Below are 23,293 nucleotides of genomic sequence, written 5' to 3'. Positions count from 1 at the left end.
GTCACTAACATTGAACTTTCTGATTCCGGAAATCCTTCGGTTAAATCCATGACTCTCGGGGTTAGAGTGTTGAAATATTCAAGTGTGATGAATCCCACATTAGTTGGTAATGGGATAAGTGAAGAGTATATAAGTGGAAGGACCCATGAACCTAATGCCTTAAGGTTTTGGGTTTAGACATGGTGTCAGATCCACTTGCTACAGTTGGTGGTGTAGCCTTAGCTCATTGGGGGTGGCCTCCGCATATAGAGAGGGTCACTGTATTTTTTTTTTTTAAATAAATTACATACTAAAAGAAGTCATTTGGTCTCTAAAAAAAATTAAAAATTAAAAATTGATGCTACCTAGATTTAGAACTAGGTCTGAAATCTGAATCATTCTTCTTCTTTTCTTTCAATCTTTTCTTCTAGACCCAGATCCAGTTTTCATGATCTGGTTATCTCCTATGTCGTAGTAGTGGTTCCTTATATCATTTTCGATCTTCTCTCTCCCTCTCCTTTGCCATGTTGGTTCTTTTATTCCCAACATTGATTTATCGCGCCGTCGCCTCTCCTCCGTTGTTCTCTCTTAGGTAAGAGATCTCATTTCACATACTGTTATTGGTGTATAGGAGGACAAAGAGGGTCTGAGTTTGATGATATAACTTTCAATTAACTCTATTGAAATATGTGTTTTATACTTTAATAGTTTGATATTTTGATTAGCTCGTATAATATTGATTTAATTATGTTAAGTATATTTTGAATATTTAATGATTGGTGGTTTGATTTTTTTGAATTTTTCATATAAAATATAATTTTAATTTTTTTGATATATACAATCGGGTCAACGAAGTGACCTCTTAACCTCCCAATTGAACCCATGATCTTTGATTTGAGCCGAATTGATGACCGAGTCTATTTTTTTTAACACTGATATCACTTCAAAGTTTTCCAATTCTGCGAATACAAATGTACTCCTCTTTATCAATTCCATCAGAAAGTACAAAATCTCTCTTCATGCCTAGCAGCATATAATTTTTTTCCCAAGAGATCCACAAATATATTCAAAATAGAAAAAAAAAAAAAAAAAAAACAAATAAAAGAGCAACATGTTCTGTACCAAAAAAAAAATATAAAATAAAAAAAGAGCAACATGTTGAAATTTGAGAAGTGGGTATAGTCAAAGCCACAAGGCTCCAGCATCTTTTAGGATAGGAACCAATTCACCCGAGATATGGGTGGCCATGACTCTTTCCAACCCTCCAAACCACTTCCCACCAACGAACACCGCCGGAAACTGCACCGTTCCGCCGCCATCTCCGCCGAAGCTGACAATCTTCCTGGACAGCTCGGAGGTTACGACAGCCTCATCGCCCTCGTCAACCTCGTACACAGGAGGGTTGACTCCTAGCCCCTGTAACAACCTCTGCACCACGTGGCACATGCAGCAGCCACGCCTCCCAATTACCATCACTGCATTCTCCGAAACCATTCTGATCACGTTAGCTGGGTCCACGCCATTGGGCTCACCGCTTCCACCGGCGACGGCGGCGCCACCGGGCACGGTGGTGGTGGCATAAGGAATAGTTTGGTGCATGGTGGTATTGGTGAATGATGAGAGAGAGAGAGAGAGAGGAGAGGGTGGCTCTTGAGAGTGGAATTGGGAGCTGTGTGTAAAAAATAAAATAAAATGCGAAGACTCTAACGTCAACGGCTGTTACGCAATCTCGTACGTCACGGAACTTGTAGTGACGTGATTCGCGTTACGGGCGATTAACACATTCAAAGAAGCTGCATTCCACGTATGATGACTCTCGTGGGAGCTTTTATTCGTTTGAATGGAGATAATAACCCGCGTGTGTGCTTTAAATTTTATTTTATTTTATTTTTTTTTTGGTAAACAAATTTTATTTTTTTTTAATTGGTGTGGTTTCTTTATTTTAATTTTTAAAAAATTAGATTTGAACTGATTTCATGTAAAAATTAGATTTTTTATATTAAATTTTTCTTTACAATTTAAATAATTGTTGTTCATGTTATAATATTATAAATAACAAAGTTTTTAAATATTTTGAATTATAAAAAATATATAATTCATATGTAACTAAATCACTCTTTAAATGAATAAAATTTTGTTACTTTACCAATATACTTTTTATATGTAACTAAATCATTCATTTCTTTATCTTTATCTTTATTATAAATACTAAAGAATAAAGAAATAGTTAATATTGCATAATTAAATTAAAAATAATTTTGATAGTTCCATGTAATAAAGTATGTCATTATTTTCCCTAATTAGTTATAAATTGATAAATTTTAATTGCTCTTATGGAAGGAATAAAATATATTTTATTATGTTTAATAATTATTTTGTTAATTTGTTTTTACCAATTTAAGGTTATAACTTAAATAATAAAAAAGGTATGATGATAAATCGGTATTAACTCTCTATTTTTTAGTATATATCTAGACAACTTCTGTTAGACATAATTTTAAAGGAAAAATAATAAAATAATGTACCTGCATAAATTCCTTTTAAATATTATCCTTTTATAATACTTTCTTTTTAGAATATTTAAATTTTAATTTTGTTAAGTTATAAAGACAGTGAAAATGTTCTTAATTAATAGGAAACAATAAACATACTGTGAAATAACTAATATACTAATAAATTTATTCTACTATGAAAAATAATTTATAACTAATTAGGAAAAATAATCACATTATACTCTGCAACATAAACAAATTAAAAAGTCTTACTAATTTTAAAATCCATTACTATTTCTTTTTTAGTATATGTATATATATATATATATATATATATATATATATATATATATATATATATACTTTTGTAATACATAATTTTTAAGATCGTTTAAGGAAAAACAAGAAATAATGTACCTCAATAAATACCTTTTGAATACTATCCTTTTTTGTAATACCTAATTTAAAGAAATTTAATTTTTTAACTTATAAATATAGTGAAAAATAGTTTGAATTAATAGAAATATTTTAATATTAAACTTATCTATTAAACGAAACACAAGAAATAATGTACCTCAAATACCTTTTGAATACTATCCTTTTTTGTAATACCTAATTTATAGAATATTTTAAATTTAATTTTTTAATTTATAAATATAGTGAAAAATAGTTTAAATTAATAGAAATATTTTAATATTAAACTTATCTATTTTTTAGAAATACAATGAAAACTAAAGAAACATAAAAAAAAAGTCCTATACTGGACACAATCTTGGGAGACTAACTCCCCTAAAGTCATTAAACTTATCTTTTAAACAACTAACATAGTAATAAATTTATAGTATTAATGTATAAAAAAAAATTAGTATTAAAATTTAATTATACTAATAAAAATAAATGTAGATGTTTATATAACATGTCTTATTTATATATAAGACATGTGTTGTAGTTCTGTACAACCCCACCCGAATACGTATATTATTATAATAAAGTGTGGATTTTAAAGTTATATAAATTGGTTTGGTTGAAGGTTGTTTTTCAAATTTATCACTTGATTTCATTAGTATATTATTTAGATAATATATTAATTTCTGTTACATATTTAAATTGATTTGGCATTTTTTTATAATTTTTATTTGAGTAAATATTAATTAAATATGTTGTCAGGTTCGCTTGTTATATAGATCTTATTGTTTACTTATTGAGTTGCATTAGAACTAACCCCATCTTAATTATATTTTTGTAGGTATATATAATTATAGAATTAGCTTCTAATTCTACCCTTTCGATTTGATCTTGGGAGTTTGTTTACTTATCGACGGTGAACCTGACACATTGTTTTGTGTGGGCAAGGTTCATATTTTACTTTATTTTCTAGAATACTTATAGGTTTATTTTTTACAGTTGCTTCCTTATTTCTACAAGCAGGTTAATTATAAAATATTAATAAATATAAAACATTTTTCGTTGGAAATTAGGCTTGTCAGGCTAATTAACGACAATATTAAGTGTAATTGTGTGCCATCATTGTTGGGATTACGACAAGTATACAGATCGTTTCAAGTAATAAAGTAGTGAATAAGAATATCGTCCACGAGAATTAATGTGCCACGTATTATTATAATTATTCCCTTTAATTGGATAATTTGATTTGGTTGTTGAGAATAATTTTTGAATTAAAATAAAACAAAAATTAATTGCAATAAAAATCAAGAATATTCAAGAACGCAATAATTGAGAATTAAATTTAGAATATCAAAAACAACAGCTGCAGTTAGCAATTATTTCACATCAGATCCTCCTAGAGTAATTTAAATTAATTTCAATATTAAATTATCTCAGATATTTCAGACAATTTATCTTCTAAAAATTAGTTGGTTAAATCCTAATGTCTTAGTGACTTTAACCCTTTACTCTAATTAGAATCCTAATATCTTAGTAATTCCTCTTAGAATAAGCATTAGGCACAATGAATTATAAAGTCTACAACTCAAGCAAGCTTATGTCTAGATTATGCAATAATTGGTATTTTACTCCTGTCACGATTAAAACTCTAATATGTCTATTGCGAGCCATAACCCTCAAATTCCTATAAGAGTGATCAATTCATACAAGGATATAGAAATTAATGCAAGGTAAAACACAAATACTGAAATAATTTATTAAAAAACTAAATTAAACCATAAATAGGATTCACATCGGATCCATAATCCTATCTACATAAATCAACTTAGCCTAACATGTTCATAAATTCAGAATAAAAAGATGATGAAAAATAAAGAGAGTTCATGATAAAACTTAGTTGATGATTAGTTATGAAACTTCAATCTCCTTCTCCTCCTCTGGAATCCCTCTTCAGAATTTCTCCTCCGCTTCTGCCTTCGTCTCCGAGTTTGCCTTTCTTCCGTCTTCTGAATGTGTATTATGAATGCTTCATCGCGTCTATTTAAAGACTTAAAATTGGGCTTTTATGTTATCAAAAAAAAAAAAATTGGGCTTTTAGTTTTGGGCTAGCTCGCTACAGCGAGCTGCTCAGCAAGCAATTTTCCTTTTCTCGCTGCCGTGCTCGCTGAAGCGAGCTATAGAGCGAGCTTCTCACTCACTTTCTTGTTGAAGCGAGCAGCAAAGCGAGGAAGAATTAATTTTTATGAATTCTTTATTTTCTTGATTTTTGATTTATCTTCAATCGGTGTCAACTTCCTTGTCATCAGATCAGATCATATCAGTGGTTTGTTTTTCTAGTGTGAAACAACCTCAAACAACAATAAAGATTAGAATCTTATCTATTTGTTGGCATTTTAAGATTTTATTAATTAACACCATATTTTTAATCATATTAATTATTATTTGAATTATATTTGACATTAAAAACATAGTGTTTTTAACATTTATTAAACATTCCCAGATTTACTCATTGTTGTCCTCAGTAATGAATTAAATTAAGAATATGGGATATATGAAAAAGTTCAAAAATTATGCTTAATGTGATACTCAGACAGTACATCAATCCAATAATGATCAGACTTAGTAGAAAATAAAAGAGTTCAAGAATAAACATATAACTAAGCAGTATCAAAAGCAAACAAGTTATAAAATTAAAGCATGAGATCTATTAATCGAGCACACAACTGAATTTTAACACACTAGAAATATTAAATCACTCGTCACTCATCTGTCTAAGGGTAAGTGTTTCACTCAACCTTTCACTGTATCAATACTTCCATAAGCTTGGTCATATTCTCACTCTCTACGGTTAATTAACATGCATAAAAGATCAAGAGGTCTTTATTCGGGTTGTAATGGGGCTTGGCTAAAGGAAGAATAAATAAGAGAGAGCTAGTTAAAGCATTGGAACATAGAGAGATCATAGTAAAGTGTAAACAATTAACAGATAATCTTTTTTCTCCTTTTTTCCTCTTTTTTCTTTTTCAGCACTTTTATTATTTTATTTTATTTTTCTTTGCTTTTTCTTTTTCAACCCACAATACTTTTCTTTTTCATTTTCCTTTTTCAACGCTTTTATTTGCATATAAGCAATGACTATTTTTATTTTTCACCATTTTTCCAACCTTTACTTTTGCTCAACTCTCCTAACCTCCTTTTTCACCACTTAGAATTACATGATGAAGTAATCATGTTTACACACTACAATAATTTTTTTACAATCCACTCCTATTTAAGGTAGATGTGTATGTGGAGTGGCTAATTAAAATAACAGGTATTAAGAAAAGAAAAGGCCTCGGCTCAAAGGGCTAAACAAAGGATATCACAATGGTTGGCTTTTTGGCTAAGTAGCTAAAACAATAAAAAAGTCTCAATCATTTCAAACATGCATGTAAACAACTACTTCTAGGAGAAAAAAGCAATTTCTAGAAGTATTTTCAACTGTGAAGTGCACATCGAAAATAATTTTTTGTTTGGGCTCAAAACCTCACGCTATAGGTATGCAATTCAGTAAATTATGCTCTTTCTCAATCACTCATACTGAAATTTTATTATTCCTGCTGACTCTTAGACTAACTCAATCAATGCTTATTCATAAAAGATAAGATATATCCTAAGTCATCACATCATAGATAAATTTTACTGACTAATTCTCCATTGGCATAATCTAATTATTATCAGTAAATCAAATAAAGAAGAGAAAAAAAAATTAAGATTAAGAGGAAAGTTTAAAAGAGGGTTCCCTGTTTATCTGAAATTTTTTTGAAGCTCTACTCATCCTTATAGGGAAATCTGACTCTGCTATTGTATATGCAGTGCTCTCTCATTCCCAGATTTAGAATTTTGCTGTCCTCAGCAATGGACTACATATCAGAAATAAGGAGCACGTAATAATAACAAGTAGCAGCACAAGAAATTCATCAAATATACATCCCCATGGATAAAAACTTAAAACTAAGATAAAATAAAATAAACAAAACTAAATGCAGGAAAATAAATTAAAAGCATAAATCCGTTGGGTTGCCTCCCAACAAGCGCTTGTTTAACGTTATTAGCTTGACATACTCTATGTGATCATGATGGCTGGTAGCTCGGGCTCAGTGATGACACCATACCCTTGCTCATAATTTGTTCCATGCCATGGTTATACTCTTGTGCATGTGGATAAGGATGAGGGTTCTCAGGAACTTTAAACTTAGTTTTCACATGTTTTTCCTTGCTCTTGGACTTTTCCATCTTTACCTTTGGCTTACATTCTTCATGTCGCTGATGGATTTTCTTCTTGTTCTCTTCCTTAACCTTTTTCTCCATAATGTAATTGACTTGATCTTTAGGTTGAGATGCAGGCAATGGAGGAGCTTCATTTGTAAGTACCTTGAATGTTGTTTGCTCTCCATCCACACACATTATCAACTAACCATTAGGTACATCGATTAGTGCTCCTGAGGTTGCTAAGAATGACCTCACGAAGATCATAGGCACACTGGCATTTTCATCAATGTCAAGAATAACAAAATCAACAGGAATTAAAAATTTGTCTACCTTGATGAGCACATCTTCCACAATACCATGTGCTTTCTTTGTTGAGCGGTCAGCCAGTTGAACATTCATCCTAGTTGGCTTCACTTCATTAATTCTCAGCTTCTTCATTAAGGTTAATGGCATCACATTAATGCTGGCACCAAGATCGCGTAAAACTTTCTCTATAGTTGTCTTGCCAATGGTGCATGGAATACTAAAGCTCTTTGGATCCTTCAACTTTGGAGGCAAATTTTTTGTATGATTGCACTGCACTCCTCTGTTAGTGTAACAGGTTCATCCTCTGTGAGCTTCTACTTCTTAGATAATGTCTCCTTCAGGAACTTGGCATACAAAGGCATTTGCTCAGAGTTTCTGCAAAAGGTATGTTAATTTGCAATTTCTTAAAAATATCTAAAAATTTAGACAATTGCTTCCTTTGTGCATGTTGCTTGAGCTTCATGGGATAAGGAGGTTTCTCAAAGCGAGAGAAATCTCATTGCTTCTTTTGAACTGTAGGAGGTTGCTCATTTGCTTCTTCTTTATTCTTTTGAACTTGTTCATCCTTGCTTGTAGAAACTTCGACTTCTTCTTTTTCTAGCTCCTCATTCCTGGTGGTGATGGCATTGCAGTGCTTCTTTGAGTTGATTATGGTATCACTGGGGAATGTTCCTTGACTTCTCTCAGCTAGTTGTCTTGAAAGTTGGCCAATTTGACTCTCCAATTTCTGATGGATGCATCTTGATTCTTGTGATGAGACCTTGTCTTTTTCATGAATGTATCAGTGGTCTTTGTCAACTGCAACAATGCTCTTTCTAACTCAGACGATTGATTCTGTGGAATTGGTAGAGGTTGTAAATATTGATTTGACTTATAATCCAAACCTCCACGATTCTTCCACGTGGGGTTAAAAGTATTCCTCGCAACATTATTTTGATTTCTTTGAGGATTCTGCTGAGGCCTCTGATCATACCAGATCCCATTGACTTGGATCAGATCTGCTCCTATGAGTACGTTGCACTCATTAGTCTCATTTTCCCCTTTACAGTATTCGCAGGATACTGATTTAACTTGAGCTATAGAAGTCTGAAGCTTTTCAAACTTGCTATTCAGAATAGAAATTTGCTGTGAGAGGAGCTTCTACTCAGCCAGCATGGAATCATTACCTTCTAATTGGAAGACTCCTCTCTTTGGCTGAGCTGCTATATTCTCATTCTCCATCCTTGCCATAGACTCAATCAATTCTAGAGTCTGAGTGGGTGTCTTTTGTCTGATAGATCCTCCAACTGCACCAATAACAACCATCCCTGAAGCTGGTGTCATCCCGTTGAAGAATATCCGAACTTTTTGTCTGAGTTGCAACTCGTACTGAGGACACTTTCTCATAAGCTCCTTGAATCATTTCCAGGTTGCAGATAGAGTTTCTTCTTCAGATTGAATGAAATTGGTTATTTCATTAACCAGTCGATTATACTTTGTCATCGGGAAGAATTGGGCTAAGAATTTTGCAGCTAGATCTTCCCAAGTGCTGATGCTATTTGCTGGTTTTCGTTCCAGCCATCTGAGTGCTTCATCTGTTACAGCAAACGGGAACAATCGTAGTCGCAACACATTATCTGATACTCTATTTTTCTTGACAGTATCACAGATCATAAGAAATCTGTCTAGAAACTCATGAGGATCTTCTGTGTGCTCTCCCGCAAATTGAGATTGCTCAATCAGTGTGACTAACGCCGGCTTAATTTCAAAGTTGTTAGCCGCGATCACTGAGCTCACGATACTCGAATTCGGCCTTGTAAAACAAGGAGTGAGGATTGACTCCATCAACTCCTCTTCGTGATATGGCTGATTATTTTCAGCCATCTCGAGTTCTGCTCTGGGCTGTGAACTCGATGATTTTTCTTGCTTTCTTTGTTTAGTGAGTTTTCTATTCTTTTTCGCAATTTTCTCTATTTCCGGATCAAATTGTAGAGATTCAAGATCTACTCTACCGCGCATAAACAAGAGAAATAAAAAAATAAAAAGTAAAATCCAATCTCAAAGATCGAAAGTTATGAATAATATTGGCGTAATTAATCCCCGGAAACGGCGCCAAAAACTTGTTGCGATTACGGCAAGTATACCGATCGTTTCAAGTAATAAAGTAGCGAATGAGAATATCGTCCCACAAGGATTAATGCACCAAGTACTATTATAACTATTCCCTTTAATTTGGATAATTCGATTTGGTTGTTGAGAATAATTTTTAAATTAAAATAAAACAAAAATTAATTACAATAAAAATCAAGAATATTCAAGAACGCAATAATTGAGAATTAAATTTAGAATATCAAAAACAAAAGCTGCAGTTAGCAATTATTTCACCTCAGATCCTCCTAGAGTAATTTAAATTAATTTCAATATTAAATTATCTCAGATATTTCAGACAATTTATCTTCTAAAAATTAGTTGGTTATATCCTAATGTCTTAGTGACTTTAACCCTTTACTCTAATTAGAATTCTAATGTCTTAGTAATCCCTCTTAGAATAAGCATTAGGCACAATGAATTATAAAGTCTACAACTCAAGCAAGCTTATGTCTAGATCATGCAATAATTGGTATTTTACTCCTGTCAGGATTAAAACTCCAATATGTCTATTGCGAGCCATAACCCTCAAATCCCTATAAGAGTGATCAATTCATACAAGGATATAGAAATTAATGCAAGGTAAAACACAAATACTGAAATAATTTATCAAAGAAACTAAATTAAACCATAAATAGGATTCGCATCGGATCCATAATCCTAACTACATAAATTAACTTAGCCTAACATGTTCATAAATTCAGAATAAAAAGATGATGAAAAATAAAGAGAGTTCATGATAAAACTTGGTTGATGACCAGTGATGAAACTTCAATGTCCTTCTCCTCCTCTGGAATCCCGCTTCAGAATTTCCCCTCCGCTTCTGCCTTTGTCTCTGAGTTTGCCTTTCTTCCGTCTTCTGAATGTGTATTATGAATGCTTCGTCGCGTCGATTTAAAGACTTAAAATTGGGCTTTTAGTTTTGGGCCAGCTCGCTGAGGCGAGCTGCTCAGCGAGCAATTTTCCTTTTCTCGCTGAAGCGAGCAACAATGTGAGCTTCTCGCTGAAGCGAGCAGCAAAGTGAGGAAGAATTAATCTTTATTAATCTTTATTTTCTTGATTTTTGATTTATCTTCAACCGGTGTCAACTGCCTTCTTATCAGATCACATCATATCAATGGTTTGTTTCTCTAGTGTGAAACAACTTGAAACAACAATAAAGATTAGAATCTTATCTATTTGTTGGCATTTTAAGATTTTATTAATTAACACCATATTTTTAATCATATTAATTATTATTTGAATTATATTTGACATTAAAAACATAGTGTTTTTGACACTTATCAGTCATAAACCCGGAATTGGGTCGTGACAGGGTCTTGGTGAGTTTTGAATTATATGAGAAGTTTTTTTAAAAGGGATGTGTATCTATCATGCAACAGGAAGAAAAATTGGTTTGCTGCACAAACAATAAAGATGTGGGGTCTGCAAAAAATTTCCTCCCTCCTCATTTGACTTTTTCTCTCTATTTTTCTGTCTTAGCAAGCCTAAATAGTGTTTTTCTTGTAACATAATAGTTGTATAGCCCTTTTTAAATTAATCAATGGTTAAAGGGGGTTTTCTTGTATTTTAGCCTAACATAAAAGAAGAAAAATAGAAGATCAGAGTCAAGGGAAAGAAAGAAAGAAATGGTGGAGAAACAAAGAGTGAGGGAAACTATTTGATTTTTACAATTTCAAATGGAAGGTTTTCTTTGTGAAAAAGCAGAAAAAAAAGGCTAGCTAGGAGTTTACTTTGACTTTAAAAATTTATGAGAAAATTTTGTACAAATTTAATGTATCTATTTTATTGTATTAAGTTATTAAAATATGGGAAAACTTCAAAAATCTCCTTGTAAGTTTTCTCAAAATCACTTACGCCATTCTCGAAATTTTTAATCATTTATACCAGTACTTAAAGTTTCTTTATCACTCACCTTTCTAACTTGATTTTTCATCCAAAACTAAAGTTCACAGAGTTAATTTTTAAAAAAAATACCAAAACTACCCTTAAAAAAGAGAGAAGAATCTAAGGTTGTTCGTGTTTGTATAAAAGATTTCCAACCTACACAATATCCAAACCCTTCTTAGGTGTAACCATTTAATAATTCTAGTTGGAATCAACATCCAGCTACCAAAAATTCAGTCTTAAAATAGCCAAACAATATTCAAACCCTTCTAACTTTGTGGGTGTTTGTATAAGAGATTTACATCCTACACAATTTCCAAACTCTTAGTGTAACCATTAAATAATTCTAGTTGGAACCAACATCCAGCTACCAAAAATTCAGTCTTGAAACAACCAAACAATATCCAAACCTTTCTTAGGTGTAACCATTCAATCCCCACCTTTTTATTTTCTACTCAAACCACAGACTCAACAATATGGAGGAGCAACAAAAAGAACCATATAAAGGAGCTACACGAAAAAAACGAAAGGAAAAATAAATAAATCTGACCTTCACATGAGTAAAACAAACTCGAGATAAAAAATTTCAAATTGAATCGTCATATCCATCAAAGGGCACCAAGAAAAAATCACAAAAAAGTGACACAAATAAAATATATCAAAAAACAATAATTTAACAAGAGTAACCTCGAAAATTCCAACTTGAAAATAACCATTGATTCAACACACACACACAAAATATCCAAAATCCAAAATAAGCGTTGACCACGAAAAAAATTCAATTCACCATAAAGGGTGAGTTATGTTGTGTGAGAGTTGATGTTTAGAGGGAAAGAAGGCAAAAGAGTCATCAAACACATAAATACAAAGGACAGAAATCACAGAACCATCAGCTTCATACAAAGAGAGATACACAACTAAATCTACGAAATCCAACACAACAACGCTTATAAATTTTTCTCTTCCTCCTATTTTGGAGTTGTGTAGTGTTGTGCTTTGCACGCTCTCTCTTCCTCTACATTGTTAAAGAAGAAGGCTACGACAATCAGATGAAGACAAGGCGACACAAGTAGCCACTGGACATCAAGGGTTCCTCTATGTTATTTTTTTTTTTGTTTTATTTTAAGGGTAGTTAAGGTATTTTTGAAAAAAATTAACTTTATTTTTGGATGGAAAGTTAAGTTAGGGGGTAAGTGATAAAGAAACTTTAAGTAAGAGTGTAAATGATTCAAAATTTTGGGGAGGGGTAGGTAATTCTAGAGGAAACTTATAGAGAAACTTTTGAAGTTTTCCCAAAAAAATATTGACACATTAGTAATTTTTACTAAATATATGTTATGCTTATTCATCCCACACTCGCTAGTCGGATTTAATGGGGAGTGATTTTTTTTTTATATGTTATGCTTATCAGTGTATTAATAATGTGTCAAAACTTATTAGGATATTGCAAACGTTTTGAATGGAAAGAAGTTATATATTAACACCGTCTAATATTTTGACAATATTAGTATTGATTACTTTTTTTGATAAATGAGAAAATTTTAAATGAAAATAAATAATAATATGACAAGATATTAATAAGTATTTGTATAAAATTCTTGTACACTAAAAGTTAATACCGATTAAACCCATTAAGTGTACTTAAATCTGTACAAGAATATGATGCAATTTTAATGGTGTTTTGGTTGGTCGACCCAAGACAAGATTGCAATATTTCCATGAGAGTTGAACAGGTGAGGTGAGAATATGTGTTCGATATTTCTTATTACCATCTTTAGAAGGGATTTAAAGCTTTAATCATGGACTCCCGAACAAGATTGCCTCAAGTGAAGAATACTTGTAGTTTATCCAAATAAAAAAAATTAACAATATTTCCACAAGTTTGCCTGGAGAATACCACGAAGAAAGTCACAAGAATATCACACTCACAACCCAACGAAAAGTTGAGGTAACAAGTAAACAAGAAACAAGGTCTAATCTATTTAGTCTAAAGTTGCTGCTATTTATATAATTGTGCTATCCAATAGCTTGTGTATGAATATTACACACTTTCTCTTTGTGAGCTGTTGAGACCTACCTACCCGCAGCTCAATGACCCTTTCTGTGCTCTTTGCATGCGAGAGATACTAATCAATCCGTTTCACAACTTTGTTACACCGAAATTACATGCCTTTTTCTTTTTCTGTATCTTTTTCTTTGTACGGTTTTGACAAGGATTCACACATCTGACTCAGTTCTTTTTGAGAGTTTTGAAACGTCATCTTCATGAAAAACCTTTTGACTATTGGACTCAAAAATTTTTTGGGAGAAGTTTAAATATCTTCATCACTAACCCATCCCACATTTCGAATTAGTCTCATAGTCGACTCAAAGAATCGAAGTTTGTGGGATACGAAGGGGAGTCAACTCACTTCAAAAAGATAATTATGGTTGAATTAACTCAAAAAAAAAAAGTTGCCACACAATCCAAATTGATTAGAATTATTTTATTAAAAAAAAACGAAACGATTAGAAGAAAATATCAATATTTTTGATAGCATGAAAAAGTCGAAGTGAAAGAATTTCAAAATAAAAAATGGTATGAATTAGTCATATGGATGTAGCTGAGTATTGGAGGTTATATTGCTATTACATATTTTGAATTTTGAATTTAATGTAATAGAAGTTGATTGTGTTTTGTACTTAATAGGAGCTGATTGCGTTTTGTGTTTAATAAGAATTGATTGTGTTTTGTATTTAATAGTAGTTAATTGTGTTTTATATTTAATAGGAGCTGATTGCGTTTTATTAAGAGTTGCAATTTTATGAGTTGATTATAGATTGTCGCCAATTTAAATTTATTTGTAATTTGTAATTCCGAACCTATTTATGGGCAACATTTCAATGAAATGAGCAAGAGTATAGATAACAACTTTTGTCTTGGTATCAGAGCTAGACTTCCGCTAACAACTCTAAGTGAGGAGCGAAGCCATGTCCGACACAAGCCCTCAAGGGACCAGTACCGCAAAGAAGCTGGCAATTTCTGACCAGCGATCAGCCTTCTATCTGAGCAATGCAGATGGACTAGTTATTCTATTGACCAACATGGTGCTGAAGGGAGAAACAAATTATGATGCGTGAGCTAAGGCCATGAAAAACGCCCTCAAAGCCAAAAACAAACTTGGATTTATCAGTGGTGATGTGAAAGAACCTCCAGAAAGTGAAGCCGATGATTCTTTTGCTTGGACACAACGCAATTTGATGCTTAATAGCTAGATCCAATTTACAATTGATCCGTAGTTGCAACCTTACATTCAATATTTTGACTTGGCAAAGGAACTTTGGGAAGACCTAAAAGAGCGATATTCAGTTGCGAATATACCAAAACGCAATCAACACCTATTAAATGGCGATCTCAGCACTTGAGGAAACCAAGCCCTGCCCAGTAAATGGATTTTTAAAATAAAATATAATGCAGATGGTTCGATTGAGCGATACAAGGCTCGTCTTGTTATTGCAGGAAATAGATAGGTTGAAGGAGAAGATTATGGTGAAACGTTTGCACCCGTTGCCAAAATGGTTAATGTGCGAACGTTGCTTGTTGTTGCATCTGCGAAGAAATGGGAGGTGCATCAGTTAGATGTACACAATGCATTTTTAAATGGAGATTTGGAGGAAGAAGTCTATATGTGCTTTCCTCCAGGTTTTCGGCCATCCACTGGCTCTTCTCATCAGGTGTGCCGTCTTCAGAAGTTGTTATATGGTTTGAAGCAATCATCGCGAAATTGGTTTTCTAAGCTCCGTTCTTCCTTGCTCGAATATGGATTTGAACAATCCAAGGTTGATTATACATTGTTTTCCTTTTCTCGTGGTGATGTATTCTTAGCAACAATACCACAACTTGTATGCAGGTGAAAAATTATCTTAACACTTGCTTCAAGATCAAGGATCTAGGCCCACTAAAGTATTTTCTAGGAATAGAGGTTGCCCGGAGTCAAGAGGGTATTTTCTTGTGTCAACGAAAGTACGCATTAAGCATTCTCGCCGAGGCAGGCTTGAGTGGGAGCAAACCAGCAGTTACTCCCATGGAAAAAAATCGTAGGTTAGCTCTTGATGATGGACCCTTATTTGACCAACCAGAACGTTATCGACGGCTTATTGGTAAACTTATATACTTGACCAACACCAGGCCTGATTTGAGCTATGCAATTCATGTGTCTCACTTTCATGCAGTTACTCGTGTTCTGTGTTACATAAAAAGGAGTCTCGAGCAAGGTGTTTTGCTGCCTTCTATTACTGATTTAAAGTTACATGGTTATTGTGATACAAATTGGTCATCATGTCCCCTTACACGGCGGTCTGTTACAGGTTATTTTTTCATGCTTGGTCGCTCTCTTGTATCTTGGAGAACAAAGAAACAAGTCATCGTAGCTCGTTCTTCAACAGAGGCCGAATACAGGGCCATGGCTGCGGTTACTTCAGAGTTGATTTGGCTTAAAGGATTTCTCTTGAATCTTGGAGTAAATCATTTTGGTCTTATGGATCTTCTATATGATAATCAAGCAGCACTTCACATTGCTGCTAATCCAGTGTTTCACGAGCGAACTAAACACATTGAGCTTGACTATCATTTTGTTCGGGATCATATTTTTGTGGGTCATATTGCTATAGCGTATGTTCGTTCTCAGTCTCAATTGGCAGATTTGTTCACAAAGGCTGTTGGACACTCGGTCTTCCATGGTTTCCTTTCGAAGTTGGGCATTTCATCCTTACATGCTCCAACTTGAGGGGGAGTATTGGAGGTTATATTGTTGTTACATATTTTGAATTTAATGTAATAGGAGTTGATTGCATTTTGTATTTCATAGAAGATGATTGTGTTTTGTATTTAATAGGAGTTGATTATGTTTTGTATGTAATAGGAGTTGATTGTGTTTTGTATTTAATAGGAGCTGATTGCGTTTTATTAGGAGTTGCAATTTTACGAGTTGGTTACAGATTATAACCAATTCAAATTTATTTGTAATTTGTAATTCTGAGCCTATTTATAGGCAACTGATAAACCTTTAGTTTATCTTATTTTATAGACTAAATTAATATAAAATATCAAGTTAAATAAGTCAAAAACTAGGGTTTAATATAATAATCATGAGCATTATCTGAATTTTTGTTAATGGAATCATCTTTGCTATTTTTTAGGGATTTGTTGACAAAAGGAGTCAAAGATGAAGATTGGATAAATAGAGATCACAACTAGAAAAGATGAGATCAAGAGATGATAGAAGAAGATAAAAAACAATAAGATTGAAGATCTTATCAAGTTGTTAGAAGTGGGAGCTTAAGCCCCCATTCAGAAGTGTAATTAGATCGATTTTTTTATTTTTTTTTTTGGGGGGGGTATCCAGATTATTATTATATATATTATGTTTATTATATAAATTTAAAATAATTTATGGTTGGTTTGGTTAAACCAATCAAATGAAGCACCTAGGCTCTGTTTAAAAAAAAACCAATTGGTAATATGTCTATGATTACTACTTTTATTATCTGTCATATATTTGGAAGAAAATATGAAATACAAAATTCAGAAAAAGAAAGAAGTAGGAACAAAAAAAACGCGGTATTGCAGTATTTGTCCTATATGTGCAAATAAAAATCGGGCGTATCTTTACTCAGAGTAGAAAATCAACCTAAAAGAATTTAGTCATCTTTGCTATTTTTTAGGGATTTGTTGACAAAAGGAGTCAAAGATGAAGATTGGATAAATAGAGATCACAACTAGAAAAGATGAGATCAAGAGATGATAGAAGAAGATAAAAAACAATAAGATTGAAGATCTTATCAAGTTGTTAGAAGTGGGAGCTTAAGCCCCCATTCAGAAGCTTAAGCTCCCTAAAAACGCAAATAGCTACTGCCTCTGGGCGCTTAAGCCCCCAACTCAGGGCTTAAGCGCGCCACAAGAAGAAAAATTTATCGCGAGGAGCGCGCTTAAGCTCCCTCCAGAGCGCTTTAGCGCGCAACGCGAGTCAGAATTCACTGTCTTAGGGCGCTTAAGCGCGCTACAACAGGCTTAAGCGCCCAGACAGATCCAACTTAGGCCCATTCGAGTTTTCTACTAGGATACGAACTCTTGGCCAATAAAAGCGCCATTGGGGACAAGAAATACATAACTTTTACATTGCTAAACAACTCTTGGGTGCTCGGAGGCTGAAGGAACGCGGAGGAACATCAGATTCATGTTCGTGAGCGGCGGAGACGGATCAACGTCAAGTGTTCACTGGAGATATTGAAGATCCACCAATCACCTATGGAGTTTGGGGGAGCTTTTCTATTCTCTTTTGTTCTTGATTTTTCCTTGTCCGGCTAGTTCTTTAAGTAGTTAGGGTTAGATGGATTTTAGTCGATTTATTATGTTTTGAACAATTCGCTGTGTTAATTTTCCTTTATATCATGAATGAAGTTATCTGTTTTTAATGCTTTATATAGGCTTGAATCTTATGTAATGATCATCGGTGAATGCATGACAATAGGAATGTTGGTGTGTGATCCATGTCTGATAACTTCATCGTAAACGTTATGATTCTAGGGATAGACATAGGGTTTGCGTAATCTTTAAGATTCTTGAATTTAATGCTTGCATGCTTGGGGAATAACCGGGGAACTAGGGTTCTTCCAATATTGTAAAGGTTTTAGAGTAACAAGGGATTGAGCTCTAATAACATGCGAAAGAATTGATTAGATTGATACTAAGGACAATTAATATTAAGAAGGAATTCAAACGTAATAAGGAGATTAAATGAAATCGAACCCCTAGCTACGTTTTTATTTTATTAGTTAAATCACATCTTTAATTTCTTGTCTTTAATTCTTGCAAGTAATTAGCTTAATATTTAATATTTTAATTTTGCAATTCAAATCCTGTTTCCAAATACACTTTCGATTGTCCAACTAAGTTTGCGATAGTGAATTAGTGCTTGAACCGTAATCCTCGTGGGAACGATCTCTTACTTAATCATATATTACTTGTACGATCGGTGCACTTGCCGTGAGTAGCAACAAGTTTTTGGCGCCGTTGCCGGGGATTACTATTTCAACATTAATAGTAGCTATTAATTCTTTAGATTGGACCTTATTTTCTGTTATTTAATTTTCTGTTATTTAAATTCAGTTTTATTTTCTTATTTTATATAATCTATTTTTCTGGTTTATGCGAGGTACCGTTGACACCGATTCCTTGCAATTCGACCCGGAGATAGAGAAAACAGCAAAAAGAAACAGAAAACTTGCTAAAGAAAGAAGACAGCAAGAGAAAGAAGCTTCAAGCTCAACAGAACCAAGAGAAGAAGCAATGGGAGACAACAATGCACCTCCACCACCTCCGAGAACGTTGGGAGATTACATGACTCCTGCTCGAGTTCCACAGACGGCGAGTATTGTTAGACCAAACGTGGATGCTAACAACTTCGAACTCAAGCCGGCACTTTTACAATTAATTCAGAAAGACCAATTTGCCGGAGGAAGCACGGAAGACCCTTACATCCATCTGGAAAACTTCTTGCTATATTGTGATACTTTGAAGATGAATGGGGTGTCTCAGGATGCTATTTTGCTCAGATTGTTCCCATGTTCACTTAAAGACGAAGCAAGAGGATGGTTGCAATCGTTACCTCAAGGAAGCATCACTCACTGGGACGACTTGGCAACCAAATTTTTGGACAAATTTTTCTCATCTTCGAAAATGGCAAAGCTCAAGGCGGATATCACTTCTTTTGAACAAAAAGAAAGTGAATCTCTATATGAAGCATGGGAAAGATTCAAAGGACTGCTTAGGAAGTGTCCTCAACATGGCATTGAAGCCTGGGAACAAGCGAGAACTTTCTTCCAAGGGATGAAGCCCAACACAAGAACATTGGTGAATGCTGCATCAGGAGGGTCCTTGAAAACAAAAACTCCAGAGGAAGCCTTGGAATTATTAGAGTCTTTAGCCTCTCAGGAGTATGATAATGCTCCCGTACCACAGAGAAGAGCGAGGATTATGAAGCTTGATGGCTATGATGCCATCCTGGCCCAGAATGATCAGATTCTACAGTTTAATAAGAAACAACAACAACAACTAGATGCTCTCACAAAGCAATTTTCTGATTTTCAAGTTTCTTCTGTTAATACTCCAGTAGCTTCTGTTAATACTTCTTCTATTGTTTGTGATATATGTGCAGGTGCTCATGCTACTGATGACTGCAAGGCACCCGAAACTGCAGATGTTAATGGAATTTGGCATGATCAAAAAGCTCCATATAATCCAGGGAGGAACCAATACGGCAATAATCAGAATCAAGGGTGGAGAAATAAAAATCAAAATCAACACCCAGGATTTAGTTACAGTTCGAACCATCAGCTGAATCCTCCTATGCCAGTACCACAGCAACCTCCACAACAATCAGAGTGGGAGAAGGCCTTTGCACAACTATCCAAGACCACATCAGACTACGTTCAAAGTACCAATGCTTTCAGAGAGGACACTTCAACCTTTATGCAAGAGACAAGGGCCTCATTCCGGAATCAAGAAGCTTCTATCCGGAATCTTGAAACTCAGATTGGCCAGCTATTAAAGCAGTTCACTGAAAGAGTTCAAGGAACTTTTCCAGGTAACACTATTCCAAATCCAAGTAGGGAACACTGCAATGCGATTACTACTATGAGTGAGAAAGCTATTGAACCTGTGGTAAAGCCTTCAGTTGAGAAAAAGAAAGATGATGAACTTGCAACTGAAAAGGAAAAAGAAAAGGAAGTTGCCAAAGAATTTGCTGCAGAGAAAACTGTTCCTGAAAAGAAAGAGTTCAAATGGGAGAAAAAGAAAGCTCAAGAAAGGCAAGAAAAGCCATTGGAGCTCTCACCTTATGCAAAGATTCCATATCCGCAGAGGTTCAGAGAGGAAATCAAAAAGCAGCAGTATTCCAAGTTCCTTGACATTTTCAAGAAGCTGCAAATCAATATCCCGTTTACTGAAGCCTTGGAGAACATGCCCAATTACGCAAAGTTCATGAAAGATCTTCTATCACGAAAGCGTAAGCTACAAGAATGTGAGACGGTGACGCTGACAGAGGAATGCAGTGCCATTATCCAGAAAAAGTTACCTCCAAAGCTTAAAGATCCAGGAAGATTCAGCATTCCATGCAACATAGGCAATATGGAAGTTAAAAATGTTCTATGTGATCTCGGTGCCAGCATCAACGTGATGCCACTATTTATGATGAAGAAACTGGGGATTACTGAAGTAAGGCCAACCAAGACAATAGTTCAATTGGCTGACCGCTCTACAAAACAAGCTTATGGAATCATTGAGGACATACTGGTAAAGGTTGACAAATTCATCATTCCTGTTGATTTTTTCATCCTTGATATAGAGGAAAATTCTACTATTCCTATGATCTTCGGAAGACCTTTCTTGGCAACCTCAGGAGCGCTGATTGATGTACCGAAAGGCGAGTTGATCTTACGGGTAGACGGGGAGCAAGCAATTTTCAAGTTCTTTGATAAAGAAGTCCCCTCACCTATAACTCAAGCGGAAGATCAAGTCTACTATATTAGTGAGAAGAAAGGAGAAGAAGAGCACAAAGAGAATTCTTCTCAAGAAAGTAAGCCAAAGGTTAAGATGGAGAATCTCAGGAGCAAGGGAAAGCACGTAAACACCAAATTCAAAGCTATTGAGCCTACTGCATCTCACTCATATGCACAAGAGTACTATGGGAGGAGAAATTGACAGAGGAAAGGCTACCGTTGCTCTTGCAGAAACGTAAAGGAGGTACGTCAAGCTCGTGACGTAAAACAAGCGCTTATGGGAGGCAACCCAGTATTTAAGCTTCCAGTATTTTAAATTTATTAGTTTATTTTCAATTTCAGTTTTTAGTTTAGGTAAGTTTAAAAATTTAGTTCTTAGCCATAAAAAATAAAAACATTGAGGTGGATGATCAATTTTTGTTGAGATGAACGTGCAGGTCTAAGTGGGAATAAAGCATGCTCAGGTACGTGAATTTTATTACAATTATATGTTTTATTTGTAGGGAATTTTTCTAAGTATAAAGGGTTTAAACTCCAAGGGGAGGCTTAAGCCTCATAAATCAAAAATTTCCCTCGGCCTTAGCGCGCTTAAGCCCCAAGGGGAAGCTTAAGCGCGCTAAACAAGAAAAGAGGCCATTTGGTTCTGCCTCTCCGCGCTTAAGCGCAGGAGAGGAGGCTTAAGCGCGCTCCACGATTAGAAAGAACCCATTCATAGCTCGCGCTTAAGCCCCCAAGGGGAAGCTTAAGCGCGCTACATAGGCCATTTGCCACTGCCTTTCCGCGCTTAAGCGCAGGAGAGGAGGCTTAAGCGCGCTCCTCGAGCTTCAAAATCCAGTCCCTGGGCGCGCTTAAGCCCTCAAATGGAGGGTTAAGCGCGCTAATTGAAGAAAAACACCATTTGCTTCGGCCCCTCCGCGCTTAAGCGCGAGATGAGGAGGCTTAAGCGCGAAACCCAGAGAAAGGAGGCCAATCACTTCTGCCTCTCCGCGCTTAAGCGCGCAAGAGGACCGCTTTAGCGCGGCCCAACCCACCCAAAGCCTGACTCGGGTAGGGCGCTTAAGCGCACAAAACCGCGCTTAAGCGCGCCTCAGCAAATCAGATTTTTAAATAAACCCCAAATTTTCCCCTACACACTCATCACACTCCTCCCTCTCTAAAACCCTATTCTCTCTCAACCATTCTCTCTCAACCATAAAGAATTCTCCCACCAAACCCTAACTCTCCCACCACCGGATAGTCACATCACTCCGGTCATCACTAAGACCACCCTCCGGACCACCCAATCTTTCGGATACCACCATATTCTACCGGTCATAATCCTCACACCCTCCGGTCACCAATCACAGTTCATTTCTTCCTCGTTTGCACAAGACATTCAAGGTATATCTCTTAATTTTCTTCCCCATTTGAACATTAATGCGTCCAATTTTTCCCTTAGAACGAGTTGGATTCTTGAATTGGGATTTGGATTCTTGGAAATATTATTTTAACCGCACTAAGGTTCTGTACTTTGAATGTTTTCAAATGATTGTTCCCTATTGAATTGAAATATGATTTACATCGTTGCTTATTACCTGATCTGGTTATTTTGATCTTTGGGTAAGGAAACACATCATTGAAATTAGGAAGAAAACCGAAAACACATGCATTCCAACCGTTTGATGAAATGCCCCAATATAGATATTCAAAGGTTAAGAATTATGTTTTTGGAATGGGGCCAAGATTATTCAACCTCCGATTCATATATGGTCATTAATTATCAAATTATTTTGTTTGATTTATTTCAGCCTTACATGACTTATCATTGAATTTAGTAAAAGAGAGTTGAACCCACATGCATGTGTAGTATTTGACAAAATGCCCAAAAGAACAGAACCTCCATTCCTCATGCATATGCTCGAATCCTGATAAGTAAGGGAAGGTTACATATTATAGGAATGCAATCATAATCCAGAATTCATGCATATCTTCTGCAGTACTCTAGTCACACGTAATTGCTGATATAATCATTTGGAATACTTTGTGACAGAATAGGTACATATGATTGAAACAGAATGAATAGCATAGAATTTCCATATTTAACAACTGTAAAACATATGATTCACTTTATATATGCATGCTGCCATAAATATGAATCCTGCAGTTATAGGATAATTTGAGCATAAACCAGAATTTACACTAATGCAAATATGGGAATTATAGTTTTGGACAGGATAAAGAGAGTCCAATGTACATGTCTTAATGTGTTAAATATGATCGAATTGGGGAATACCTTGCTGATTATTACTGTCCTTGATCGTCTACACACT

The 23,293-nt window shown here is 34.7% G+C and overlaps 1 protein-coding gene and 1 non-coding gene across 2 annotated transcripts; both read right to left on the bottom strand.

Moving 5' to 3' along the window:
* Window positions 1-1,039: 1,039 nt before the first annotated feature.
* On the bottom strand, window positions 1,040-1,578 carry LOC133298364 (glutaredoxin-C9-like). The gene has a single exon (XM_061497633.1). It carries the CDS (start codon window positions 1,576-1,578, stop codon window positions 1,162-1,164), a length of 417 nt encoding a protein of 138 aa, XP_061353617.1. The 3' UTR covers window positions 1,040-1,161.
* A 17,592-nt stretch (window positions 1,579-19,170) lies between these two features.
* LOC133298372 (small nucleolar RNA R71) lies at window positions 19,171-19,277 on the bottom strand. Its single transcript, XR_009749789.1, has one exon. It is a non-coding gene; the product is annotated as a small nucleolar RNA R71 (small nucleolar RNA).
* Between the last annotated feature and the right edge of the window lie 4,016 nt (window positions 19,278-23,293).

Source organism: Gastrolobium bilobum, unplaced genomic scaffold, assembly GCF_033153095.1.
Source record: "Gastrolobium bilobum isolate Gb01-03AN ecotype WA unplaced genomic scaffold, APGP_CSIRO_Gbil_v1 utg47035, whole genome shotgun sequence".
Classification (NCBI taxonomy): domain Eukaryota; kingdom Viridiplantae; phylum Streptophyta; class Magnoliopsida; order Fabales; family Fabaceae; genus Gastrolobium; species Gastrolobium bilobum.
Note: the sequence above shows the minus strand (reverse complement) of the source record. Positions and strands in the feature narration are given on the sequence as shown.

Excerpts from the sequence above, each read along its gene's own strand:
- LOC133298364 (XM_061497633.1), bottom strand. The coding sequence starts at position 1,578 with ATGCACCAAACTATTCCTTATGCCACCACCACCGTGCCCGGTGGCGCC.